General features: G+C 35.2%; 1 protein-coding gene across 7 annotated transcripts in view; it reads left to right on the forward strand.

Moving 5' to 3' along the window:
- Positions 1 to 3876: 3876 nt before the first annotated feature.
- The window catches only part of LOC136036396 (sulfiredoxin-1-like), a 51440-nt gene continuing 41189 nt past the window's right edge, over positions 3877 to 14127 (forward strand). For 2 of the 7 annotated variants that reach the window (XM_065718584.1, XM_065718589.1), the window contains exon 1: positions 3877 to 4015. In XM_065718584.1, coding sequence (XP_065574656.1) covers positions 3942 to 4015 — 74 coding nt within the window. In that variant the 5' untranslated portion in view covers positions 3877 to 3941. Of the gene's footprint in view, positions 4016 to 4110; positions 4196 to 14127 lie in introns of those variants that run through there. The other 5 variants (XM_065718588.1, XM_065718591.1, XM_065718585.1 and 2 more) reach the window with 5 other exon arrangements.

The raw sequence follows: 14127 nt of genomic DNA on the forward strand, positions 1-14127 counted from the left end.
ACTTTGTGAAATTTTATTAATGGTCAGTAATTTTTGGAGGGGAGGGAGAGGGGGCATTTGCTTCATATCACCTTCCCAAGACATAATTTAGGCTCTAGATCTAATGGCATCAATTCAAGCAAATATTGAGGGACAGAAAAATGTACTTTCCAAAATAAAAAATGGGAAGGGGCAATTTGGTAATGATATAACGGTTGACCATTTCTAAGAAAGTATTTCGAAAAAAGATGTAAAATTAGATTTCTTATTTTGTGCTCTAATAACATCCTAAATTAAAGGCTTCATAGAAGGCAACATCTTAATAAAATAAAGGAGTACCATCAAATTCTTTGTTTTACGCTCTTCAGGTATCAAATTTGTGTTTTTGACAGTGCACTGCCCTCCCCCCTGATGGTCCCAGATATAAGCCTAAGAAAACTAAGTAGAAAATACTAAAAGAAAATAGTGAAGTTCTTACCTTAGTAAAAATGCATATGTAGGATAGAGGCTGCCTACTTATGAAAGAAATCTGCTGAGCAAAGAAAAATAGTTATATTAGATTCCTTATTCTACGTTCTTTCAAAATATCATGGTTTCTTTTCTCACAATGCATCCCTCCCCCCTGATGACCCAAGTTATATACCTAAGAACATATCTCTTCATTGTTTATCGTCTCTTAATGTGTCGCGTCTTCTTTGCTAAAACGGGGGTATAAGCCAAGAGTTGAGGTTATTGAGAAGAAAACATGTTAATAGAACAATTCTTACTTCACAATAGGCAGGAGCACTGTATTTAACACATTTTAAAGGCGCTTCTGCTATACTTGACAACTTTGCTCCCTCCCCTAATTTACAAATTTTTAGGCAAATAGCCGCCTTTTTTGCATATAGCAAAGCATTTATAAATACGATATTCGAGGAATATCAGGGCTAGTCAAGATTATTTTAATCATAAAATATCTACTATATAACATATACTATATATCAGTATGTAAACATACAAATAAATTTATACGATGAAAATATATTAATGTATAGTATATAATTACTAACATATAATATATACGGCCGGTGCATCAAAGCCTTTTCGGGAGCGACCCCCTGAAAGATTTTCGGTGGTGTGCTGCCAGTCTTAGGCATGGTATAGGGGACTAAATGACAGATGTCTAACCAATTCAATCTTTTTTGACTGTTTACTTATTTTTAGCTTGCCAATCGTCACCATTTTAGTTTCTTAAGGCTGAACAGCCAAAACCATGGGGTGACGACGTGGAGCCACTGTTAGCATCTCAAAAATATTTTAAGCATAAAAACTTGTTCAGAAATTATCTAAACTGTGAAAGCACAATTAAACTGTCTAAGATAAATCAAAGATTGTATTTTAAGATGAACTAAGAGGGTTGAGCAATTAAAAAGAAAATTAAATGTTGACAAAATAAGCCTTTCTGTCGTCTTTTTGGATTAAACACGAAAAAACAGTTTATTAAAACGAGTAATTAGCAATATTAAAAGTCAAAGCGACCAGGAATTATTGTGTATATGTAGTTGTCGCCCCTTCGTCAACACCTTGGTCCTTATTGTAAAGTTTTTAACATTTAAAAAAAAAGCTTCCTATTCTAGCTAAACAGCCCTTGTGTTTCAGGAGCCGTTCTTAAGAAATTGGGACAAATAAAAAAGCCTTAATGCTAAAAGCAAGGTATCGAGGAATGGGGAAATCCCTCTAATACCCTTCGTTCTAATTCTCTTCCTCTTCGGAATAACTTTTCTTCTTTTTGAGTTTTAGTGCTACTTCTTACTTTCAGTTAAAAAACGCGTTTTGAAAATAAAATGTCTGATTGTTTTTCAATTCCCACTTAGGATACCACCCTCCACCTTTAAGGCTCTCTCAGGAAATTTCCAACCTCTAATAGACCAATGGTTTTGTTAATCGTTATGTTAGACCAATCATGTAAATTTAATAGACCAAAGGTTCAGGCTATAGCTGCTCCTAGACACATAATAGTAAGTGCTAAAAACACCTTACTAAAACAAATGCAGTTTTACCATAAGATTGAGCTTGGAATCTGGCCGTAGTTAAAGGTAGTCAATGATAAAGCCAAGGCTCTCTGTGGTTAGCTGTTTCTTAATTTTAACGAAATCTAAGTAGGATATCTCTTGCAAATTACAAAAAAAGTAAAAAAAAAATACTAGTAACACAACTTGGAACATAATTCAACACAGCTAGTTTATTATATGACATAACCTTTTTCAAGAATGGGACACACCGAAATTAGTTGTCTGGGAATCATCATGTTATATGATCGACACGTATGCTAGTCTGCCTAAAGTGATTTACTATTTAGACCCCACCCACGGGAGGGTTGTTTCAAGATTTGACTCTCCCTCTTCAAACCACACAGTTTTAATTTTCTAAAAAGCCAAGAAAGCTGAGTTTCCAGCAAAGCACTAGTTTTTCAAGATTCAGCAAATATAGGAAAATATCACGAGTCAGTTTATTTCCATGATTTTTCCAGATACATGTTGCATATACATGAACATGCTCAAAAGACTCTAGATGATATTGTCGAATGGTCAAGTCTGATTGTACTTAAAGTAAGTGCAGAAAAAACTAAATTTATGGTCATTAATCAGACCCAAATATCTTTGAGCGTGAACTTAACTCAGCTAGAAAGGGTTGAGTGCTTTAGCTACCTAGGCTCCATACTTTGCACTGATGGCTCTTCAGACTTAGAATCCAGCAAAGAATACATAAGGCACAGTTTGTTTTCGCATCCCTTCGAAAGCCCCTTTGGAACCGCCGAGAAATTTTCATTCTGACTAAAAGTCGAATCTATACGGCCATGGTCCAAACCATCCTACTCTATGGATGCGAAACTTGGTCCTTGAAGCTTCAACACGAGAGAGGACTAGCTGCTTACGAACGTGTATGCTTACGCCAAATACTTAGAATTCACCGGCAAGATCGTATATATAACTCCAATATTCGCCAACTTTGCGAGACTGGAAGAGATGTCGCTACCACCGTTAAAAAGCGCCGCTTAGAATGGCTGGGTCACGTCCTGCAAAGATAACCAGAATACCTGCCCCGCAAATCCTTCTAGTTGAGCCTTACGCTTCTTGAAAGAGGCATCAAGGAGGGGAAAAGAAGAACTGGAGAACCCTGCTCAAGTCTAACCTGGATCCCATTGGTGGCTTTAAGAAATTTGGACATAGATGGTTGGCCCAGTGGCTCCCAATCGCAGAGCAATTCGCAGCAGATCGTGAAATCTGGTCCAAAGAGTTCAGAGGGATCCTGGATGCCGGGTGAGGCAGAAACGCCTGACTCCCACCAGAAGTACAAGTACAAGTAAGTACTGTTTGAACAGAGGTTCCTGGGTAATAGCACATTTAGCTTTTTTTTAATTAAACGCACAAATGTATTCTACTATGTCACTGAGATGCATTCAGTACTGGGGTGTATAGTGTCAGTTTTAGGCCCGGATACGGGCCTTCTCGGTTTATCTGACATCTGAAATTAAATTCCTTTTATTTTATATTTTTACACTCCTGTGGTACACCTAGCCCTCCTAGATTATGAGTCCTGTAACCGCTACTGGGCGCATAAAAAATTTACGTTTAAAGTGGGGGGTCACCAAATAAACTAGTGCCTCCACACTAGTTCTCCCCGTCCTCTCTTGTGATTTTGTTGGGCTTTTGACCTTCTGAAGGTTCGGTAACGTACCCTTTTGCTTGGATTCACCCTTGATTGTTTTCAAAGGACTGTAATATGTTCATTTTTTTTAAAACTATTCTTGTATTTAATGTAGGCAATGCCATTGACAAATTATGATGCCAAAATGTTTAAGAAGCCTAATTTTAAATTATAGTTTCGATGAAATTTATTAAAGATGGCGCAAATTTGGACTATGAAAGTAAAAGTTAGAAGCCCCTAGCTAGTTATCATTATTTCATTATCATGCTAAAATGTTCGTAAGTTCCCAAATAAGGAAAAATTACATTGTTAGTAGGATAACCGATTTAAAAGAATATTTGGCAAAGTAAGTGTTTTCTTTACATTGTCCCTGGGGAAGGTATAAAAAGACAAAATAAACTACATGGTTGCTTTGCTTTGGAGTTCCAGTCATTACGTTAAGGTAGCTTCACATTTGTCATTAAGAAGTTACGCATCATCTGATGTTGTTAATAAAATATTTCTTCAAGTGGATATTCAATAAGCGGTGACGAACCTTACAATAGCTTTTTTCAATGTGCCTTTAGCAAGCATCTTAAGTCTAAAGAGCCTTTAAGACCAAAAATTTGGCTTGCTAAGAAACTGGCTTTTCCCTTCAGACTGGTCATCTTACATATTGCTATAAAGCTCACGGTTAAACTTAAGAAAACTACACTCTCTGTAACGTAATAAAATTACGTATGAAACAGAGTTGAAATTTGATCAAATTTACGTCAATAGAAATGTAAAAACGTAACTCAGGGTAATCAAACAGTTCGTGGTAACGAACTGTAGTAAGGAGCAACCCGGCTCAATAGTAACCGAAACTCTAAAAAATGGAATTGTGATACCAATAGTTACAAAAAAAAATTGCATTTCAATGCTGATTTTAAATATATAACTTTCATCAAGATTAGTCTTACCTATCAAAAGTTACGAGCCTGAGAAAATTTGCCTCATTTTAGAAAATAGGGGGAAACACCCCCTAAAAGTCATACAATCTTAACGAAAATCACACCATCGGATTCGGCGTATCAGAGAACCTTGTTGTAGAAGTTTCAACTTCCTATCTACAAAAATGTGGAATTTCGCATTTTTTCCCAGAAGACATCACAGATGCGTGTTTATTGTGTTGCGAGAGCAACACTTTGGTTTTGTTGTGGTTTTTTTTTTTTTTTGTTCCTAGCACCCCGATTTCAGCTTATTCCTAGAAAGTGGTAAGGGTCTAACCTCTGCGGTTTTTACGGAAAGTGTGGACCTTAGGCCAGATTGATGAATATGACTTTACGTTTTGGAAAGCTTCGTAGAACTCTTGCCTGGGGCCAAAAAGGATGGTTTTTGCTTGTCCTTGAGCCAGAGCCTATAGTGTGTGAAGTGAAGAGGAGTTGTATACCCTATGTCAGAGAGGACTATCTGAAGTTATGCAGCCAAGCTTTCGTTTCATCAAACCATGTTTGTGCTTTCGAGTGGAAAGCTCCGTTCTAGCAGGCAAGCAGGCAGGCACCAGTTTCAAATTGAAGATGGACTAAAATCTATAAGTGTTAAATATATGCGACAGTTACCCTGCCCCACAGCCAATATATCTTCTTTGAGTGATAAATAGAAAAATTTAGAGAAGCAAAAAAGCGGCATTTTCCCACGGTTCCGAAAGTGCTGCCGTGATTTCGGCTGAGTTTATCATTCGGTTTTTCGCACTTGGGATTGCGGTAGAGAAATGGTATCAGATGTGCCTCTTAAACTTTAAAAGTTCTCTCATTGCTAAAGAAATTAGAGTTTATCCTTTGCTCCTTTCTAAGTGATGACGTTAGAAAGTTGGCCTACGGCAAAAAAGTCAACTTTTGAACTAAGACAGATAGATTTTTTTTTCGACGGCAGTCGATAGCTTTTGATGAGCTGATTAAAGTATATGTCATCCATTTTTTTGTACAAAAATTCCTTCATGAGATATACCAGTTTGAAAGTTTAAAGGGGTTGACAACTTCAGTAGCAAGGCACACACTGAAACCAAAAATAGGCCGATACCAATTGAGAGACATATAGGGGAGTTGTAAGCAACAGTCGGCTGTTAGCTCATAATCATCCTCGGCAATGAGGGGTTCGCAACTCTTACTAGTTGGTGTACCTATTTTTTGTTTCCGTTGTATTTGATGGTAAGACCAATTTGGTTCCAGTGGTAAGACTTGTAGGGGACTTGTAAGTAATAATCGGCTGTTAGGCTACAATCATCTTCAGCGATGAGGGGTTTGCAACTTTTGCTAGTTGCAATGAGGGGTTTGCAACTTTTGCGAGTTGGTGTACCTATTATTTGTTTCCGGTGTATTTGATGATAAGACCAATTTGGTTCCAGTGTTGGTAAGTAAGACATGTAGGGGACTTGTAAGTAATAATCGGCTGTTAAGCTACAATCATCTTCAGTGAAGAGGGGTTTGTAACTTTTGCTAGTTGGTGTAGCCTACCCATACTCACTGTAACCCAGAATTAAGTGTTTACACAACAGGTACAAACGATAACGTAAAACAATGAGGTAGTTTCGTAATAATTAGTGTCACCTATGTTATTTTAATCCTGAAAAGTTACGGATAGCTTTATAATACCAACTAGATTATATAAAATATTGTTCCAAGTTTTCGTCCGTCACGATGTCTACGATTGAAAAGCATAAAGTTCAACTGGCTGCAAAGTCAATTTAGTCCCTTCTTTCGATATTCTTTTGATATTGTTGTTTTTTCAAGGCTGAGGAATAGCCTTTGATCATGTGATTACTGATCGCGTTCTTCTTTGAACATAACGTTTTAAAAGCTTCGATAGGCTGACAACTTCAGGGTTTAACCGATAGCAAAGATACAAAACCAAAGTGTTGCTCTCGCAACACTTTGTTCGGCAAAGCCGAAGAAAGGTTGCCAAAGTTCTAGTGCCCTTTTGAAGTGACCAAAAAAATTGGAGGGCACTTAGGCCCCCTTCCACGCTCATTTTTTCCCAAAAGTCACCGGATCAAAATTCTGAGATAGCTATTTTATTCACCATAGTCGAAAAATCTAATAACTATGTCTTTGGGGACGACTTACTTCTCCGCAGTCCCCGTGGGAGGGGTTGCAAGTTACAAACTTTGACCTGTGTTTACATATAGTAATGGTTACTGGGAAGTGTACGGACGTTTTCAGGGAGATTTTTTTGGTTTGGGAGGGAGAGTTGAGGTGGGGGGTTTTCGTGGGAGGATCTTTCCAAGGAAAAACTTTTCATGGGAGAAGAGACTTTCAATGAAGGGGGCGCAGGATTTTTTAGAATTATTTAAAAAAACAATGAAATAATAAATATGAAAAGTTTTTTTCTACTGAAAGTGAGGAGCAGCATTAAAACTTAAAACGAGCAGAAATTATTGCGCATATGAGGGGTATATTTCCTCGTAATACCTCGCTTTTTACGCTAAAGTATTTTTAGTAATTTCAACTATTTATTCTACGGCCTTTGTGATTCAAGGGTCATTCTTAAGGAATTGGGACAGAATTTAAGCTTTAATGTAAAAAGCGAGGTATCGACGAGGGGTGAACTCCCTCATATACGCAATAAAAACATACGAATATAGAAGTTCGTTACGTAAGTTAATTCGTAAATTACGTCTATTTTTTACTAATGAAAATGTTCGTAAAAAAAAATAAAAGTTCCAGTTGCCTTTTTAAGTAATCAAAAAATTGGAGGGCAACTAGGTTTCCTCCCTATCTACTTTTTTCTCAAAATTTTCCGATTAAAACTATGAGAAAGCCATTTAGCCAAAAAAAAACAACTTAATATGCAAATTTCGTTTTAATTATTTATGTGCGGGGAGCCAAGATCAAAACATGCAATTATTAAACAACGTCCAGAAATTAAATAAAGAAAACAAGTTTTTTTAAATGAAAGTAAGGAGCAACATTAAAACTTAAAACGAATAGAAATTACTCCGTATATGAAAGGGGCTTTTCCTCCTCAACGCCCCGCTCTTTACGCTAAAGTTTTTTTTACTGTTTTAAGAAGTAGAGTTAAGAGAAAGAGTCAAACTTTAGCGTAAAGAGCGGGGCGTTGAGGAGGAAAAGCCCCTTTCATATACGGAGTAATTTCTGTTCGTTTTAAGTTTTAATGTCGCTCCTTACTTTCAGTGAAAAAACTTGTTTTTTTATTCAATTTTTGAACATTTTTGAATCAAAGCATGTTTTTATTTTGGCTCTCCGCAAATGAATAATTAACGAAATTTGCGTATTAATTTTTTTTCTGCTAAATGGCTTTCTCTTAGTTTTGATCAGACGATTTTGAGAAAAAGGGTGGGAGAGGAGGCCTAGTTGCCCTCCAATTTTTCGGCTACTTAAAAAGGCAACTAGAATTTTTAATTTTTAACGAACATTTTTATTAGTAAAAAATATACATAACTTACAAATTAACTTAAGTAACGAACTTCTATATTCGTATATTTTTATTATTTATATGAGGGGGTTTTCCCCCTCGTTAATACCTCACTCTTTACATTAATGCTTTAATTTTGTCCCAATTCTTTAAGATTGACCCCTGAATCACAAAGGCTGTAGAATAAATGGTTGAAATTACTAAAAATACTTTAGCGTGAAGAGCGAGCCATTTAGGAAGAGATGGACCCCCCATATGTGTAATAATCTCTGTTCGTTTTAAGTTTTAATGCTGGTCCTTACTTTCAGCTGAAAAAAACTTTTTCATATATATTTTTCTTTTTTTTTAAATAATGCTAGAAAATTCTGCGCCCCCTTCATAAAATTTCTCTTCTCCCATGACAAATTCCCCAAGGGAATATCCTTTCCCGTAGCCCCCTCCCCTCAACCCCCAACCAAAAAATCATCCTGAAAAGGTCTCTACGCTTCCAAATAATCATTACTGTATGTAAACGCTGGTTAAAGTTTTTAACTTGCAGCCCCTCCCCCGGGGACTGTGGGGAAGTAAGTCAGCCCCAAAGACACAGTTATTATGTCTTTCGACTATGCTGAACAAAATGGCTATCTCAAAATTTGGTCCGTTGACTTCGCGAAAAAATGAGCGTGGGAGGGGGCCTAGATGCCCTCCAATTTTTTAAGTCACTTAAAAAGGGCACTATAACTTTTAATTTCCGTTATAATGAGCCCTCTCGCGATATTTTAGGACAACTTGGTCGATACGATCACCCCTAGGGGAAAAAAACAACAACAAACAAACAAACAAATAAACACGCACGTGTAAATTCAGTAGTAAATAATACTAAGTTCCTCAGTTTTATAGATAAGAGCTTTAAACTTCTACAGTAGGGTTCTCTGATACACTGAATGCGATGGTGTGATTTTTGTTAAGATCGTATGACTTTTAGGGGGTGTTTCCCCCCTATTTTCCAAAACAAGGCAAATTTTCTCAGGCTCGTAACTTTTGATGAGTAAGACTAAATTTGATGAAACTTACATATTTAAAATCAGCATAAAATTCCAATTCTTTTGATATATCTATTGGTATCAAAATTCCGTTTTTTAGAGTTTCGTTTACTATTGAGCTGTGTCGCTCCATACTACAGTTCGTTACCACGAACTGTTTGATACCAATCAGAAGCAAGATTACATTTATACTAACTTCATGTAAACAAAGGGGAACGGCCTAGCTGGTAATGTGTAGCCGCTGATTTTTTTATACATATTTTCTTGTAGTATCTCCACTGAGATCTCATATTAAAAGGTAACGACTGGAAAATTAAGTCAAAGTGGTGTTTTGAAAATATTTCTTCCGGCAGCAAAAATAACATGTATTAAACGTAGAAAAGCAGTAATAGCTGCTAAAATTTTCTCAGCAGATGCTAGGTATGCGTTAATGGTAATTGATGTTTTTCTTTGTTTGAGAAACTAGAGTCTCAGGTCAAGCAATTTCACGCACTTTTGGTCTAAAAGAATATGTATATATCTATATATATAAAAATAAGTTGTCTGTGTGTGGATCTGTGGATGGATCAGGTGACGTCATGTTTCGGCTAACGTCATGAAATTAGTTGCCGTCATTTTTGTTATGACGATGCTTAGTATATTGTAAAACACATTAATTTGGTTAATAATATACCATTTAAAACACCAAAATGAACATGCTGGAGTAGTCACTCGGTGAGAGAGGGTGTCAGAACGGAGAATGAAGGTCCCAGGTTCAAATCCTGGTTAGGCTAAAAAAGGTAAAAAACTAAAAACTAAAAAAAAAACTGAAAAAACTAAAAAAAGGCAAAAACTACAAAAAAAACTAAAAACTAATAAAAAAATAAAAAAGCCGAAAAACTAAAAAAACTAAAGAAACTAAAAAAAGGAAAAAACTTAAAAAACTAAAAACTAAAAAAAAGGAAAAATGAAAAATAGAAGAGAAAAAGAATACTAATAAAATTAAAAATAAAAATAAAAAAAATAAAAAAGATAAAAAGCTAAAAAAAGGTAAAAACCAATAAAAACTAAAAAGAAAAAAAGGTAAAAAACTATAAAAAAAAATTCATCTAAAAAACTAAAAAAAACTTAAAAAGGTAAAAACTAAAAGAACTAAAAAAGTAAAAAAAAACTAAAAAAAAGGAAAAAACTGAAAAATAAGCGGGATATAAAACAGGGGGATATAAATGACGACCGGGACACCGGGACATAAGGAATATAAATGAATCAGAAAATACAACTCATGTTTCCAAATGACATATATAAAAATAAGTTGTCTGTCTGTCTGTGGGTCTGCTGATCTGTGGATCAGGTGACGTCATGTTTCGGCTGACGTCATGAAATTAGTTGCCGTCATTTTTGTTATGACGATGCTTAGTATATTGTAAAACACATTAATTTGGTTAATAATATACCATTTAAAACACCAAAATGAACATGCTGGAGTAGTCACTCGGTGAGAGAGGGTGTCAGAACGGAGAATGAAGGTCATAGGTTCAAATCCTGGTTAGGCTAAAAAAGGTAAAAAACTAAAAACTAAAAAAAAAACTGAAAAAACTAAAAAAAGGCAAAAACTACAAAAAAAACTAAAAACTAATAAAAAAATAAAAAAGCCGAAAAACTAAAAAAACTAAAGAAACTAAAAAAAGGAAAAAACTTAAAAAACTAAAAACTAAAAAAAACTAGAAAAAAGGAAAAAATGAAAAATAGAAGAGAAAAAGAATACTAATAAAATTAAAAATAAAAATAAAAAAATAAAAAAGATAAAAAGCTAAAAAAAGGTAAAAACCAATAAAAACTAAAAAGAAAAAAAGGTAAAAAACTAAAAAAAAAATTCATCTAAAAAACTAAAAAAAACTAAAAAACGTAAAAACTAAAAGAACTAAAAAAGTAAAAAAAAAACTAAAAAAAGGAAAAAACTGAAAAATAAGCGGGATATAAAACAGGGGGATATAAATGACGACCGGGACACCGGGACATAAGGAATATAAATGAATCAGAAAATACAACTCATGTTTCCAAATGACGTCGTTTGGAGCCCAAATTGAAAATCCAGATCAATTTATGTCTACTTTCAAAGTAAAAGGGCAAATTTATCATAGAGCAGGGTCTCTTCTACCATTCTCAGGCGAGAATCATAAATTTTTACAATTGTACTTCATCAGTGATAGAAATTCTGAATTGAATGCACGTTGCGAAATTTCTCCCAACATTGAAAGGACAATCGTTTCCCAATTACAACATCTTTTCCACGAAAATAATAATTTAGTGCGTCTGTTCAAAACAGCCATCGATTTGATGCCTACTTATACGCATAAAATTGTTATTTCCGCTGACAAAACGCCTCCTGGCCAACATGTGCGTAGATACAATGCTCCAACTATCGACGAAGTGGCCATCGTTATGGTCGGTGATCAGTTTTTACCTCGAGATATTATTCTCAGGGTTTCCACCACACGTGCTACAACTAAAAATAGGCCTACCAATAATACTTTTAAGAAATATAAACCCACCAAAGCTTTGCTATGGCACATCTATCTATCTATCTATCTATATAAAAACGAGTTGTATGTATGCATGTTTGTTTGTTTGTAAAAAGAGCGTTTGCATATGATGTCATTATTAGTACATACGGCTTTGTATATGCAGAGACAATGGGAAAGCCAAGAATGTTGTATATTCGCAATTTTTACGTAGTTTAACTCCTGCAGACGAAATGAATGCTTGCCTAAAAAATTCTAATTTATAGGCACACGTAAAAATATTAAAATTAACTACAAATATGCGTGTCCGATTGCAAAACGATGACTCTGGTCAAACAGTAGACTCAATTTCAGGACGTATACAACTACCTGCTGATTTCTGTAATTTAGTGACGTCCAAAAATGAATTGATTGAAAAAGTATTTCCGAATATTCTAAAAAATTATAAAAATAATAAATGGCTAAGTGAAAGAGCGATTCTCGCACCCAAAAATATAGACGTCCACGAAATCAACAATATTGTTTTGAACAAGATTCGAGACCAGGCAGTCCTTTACAAGTCAGTCGACACAGTTTTGGAACCAAATGAAGCGGTTAATTATCCATCTGAATTTTTAAATTCCATAGATCCTTCAGGGTTTCCACCACACGTGCTACAACTAAAAATAGGTGTACCAATAATACTTTTAAGAAATATCAACCCACCAAAGCTTTGCAATGGCACGCGACTTGCCGTAAAAAAAAACAATGGAAAACCTAATAGAGGCCACAATCTTGACAGGGCCTTATGAGGGTGAGGCTGTTCTTATTCCTCGCATTCCCATGATTCCAACGGATCTGCTTTTTCAATTTAAAAGATTGCAATTCCCAATTCGATTAGTATTTGCAATCACCATTAACAAAGCTCAAGGTCAATCATTAGAAAAATGTGGTATAGATCTTAATACTGATTGTTTTTCCCATTGACAATTGTACGTTGCATGTTCGAGGGTCGGTAAACCTGACAATCTATTTATATGCAGCGACAATTGGACAGCGAAGAATGTTGTATATTCGCAAGTTTTACGCAGTTAATTTGTATTTTATCTATCTATCTATCTATCTATCTATATAAAAACGAGTTGTATGTATGCATGTTTGTTTGTTTGTAAAAAGAGCGTTTGCATATGATGTCATTATTAGTACATACGGCTTTGTATATGCAGAGACAATGGGAAAGCCAAGAATGTTGTATATTCGCAATTTTTACGTAGTTTAACTCCTGCAGACGAAATGAATGCTTGCCTAAAAAATTCTAATTTATAGGCACACGTAAAAATATTAAAATTAACTACAAATATGCGTGTCCGATTGCAAAACGATGACTCTGGTCAAACAGTAGACTCAATTTCAGGACGTATACAACTACCTGCTGATTTCTGTAATTTAGTGACGTCCAAAAATGAATTGATTGAAAAAGTATTTCCGAATATTCTAAAAAATTATAAAAATAATAAATGGCTAAGTGAAAGAGCGATTCTCGCACCCAAAAATATAGACGTCCACGAAATCAACAATATTGTTTTGAACAAGATTCGAGACCAGGCAGTCCTTTACAAGTCAGTCGACACAGTTTTGGAACCAAATGAAGCGGTTAATTATCCATCTGAATTTTTAAATTCCATAGATCCTTCAGGGTTTCCACCACACGTGCTACAACTAAAAATAGGTGTACCAATAATACTTTTAAGAAATATCAACCCACCAAAGCTTTGCAATGGCACGCGACTTGCCGTAAAAAAAAACAATGGAAAACCTAATAGAGGCCACAATCTTGACAGGGCCTTATGAGGGTGAGGCTGTTCTTATTCCTCGCATTCCCATGATTCCAACGGATCTGCTTTTTCAATTTAAAAGATTGCAATTCCCAATTCGATTAGTATTTGCAATCACCATTAACAAAGCTCAAGGTCAATCATTAGAAAAATGTGGTATAGATCTTAATCCTGATTGTTTTTCCCATGGACAATTGTACGTTGCATGTTCGAGGGTCGGTAAACCTGACAATGTATTTATATGCAGCGACAATTGGACAGCGAAGAATGTTGTTTATTCGCAAGTTTTACGCAGTTAATTTGTATTGTATCTATCTATATAAAAACGAGTTATGTGGATGCATGTTTGTTTGTTTGTAAAAAGAGCGTTTGTATATGACGTCATTATTAGTACATACGGCTTTGCATATGGGACACAGGGACACAACTACAATGGCGCATAACTAATATGGCGCGTAACGACTTACGCGCGTGGGGGGGCTTGGGGGGGCGCGAAGCGCCCCACCAACTAGGTGTTGGGGTGGCGCGAAGCGCCACCCCAACAGCTAGTATATATATATATATATATATATATATATATATATATATATATATATATATATATATATATATATATATATATCATGAAAAGATAAATCACCAATGCAAGAGCACAAACACAAAAAAAAAAAAAAAAAAAAAAAAAAAAAGAGACAGAAGGAGAAAAGGAAGAATGTTTTCCTAAATTAG

The sequence above is a fragment of the Artemia franciscana genome, chromosome 15, assembly GCF_032884065.1.
Source record: "Artemia franciscana chromosome 15, ASM3288406v1, whole genome shotgun sequence".
Classification (NCBI taxonomy): domain Eukaryota; kingdom Metazoa; phylum Arthropoda; class Branchiopoda; order Anostraca; family Artemiidae; genus Artemia; species Artemia franciscana.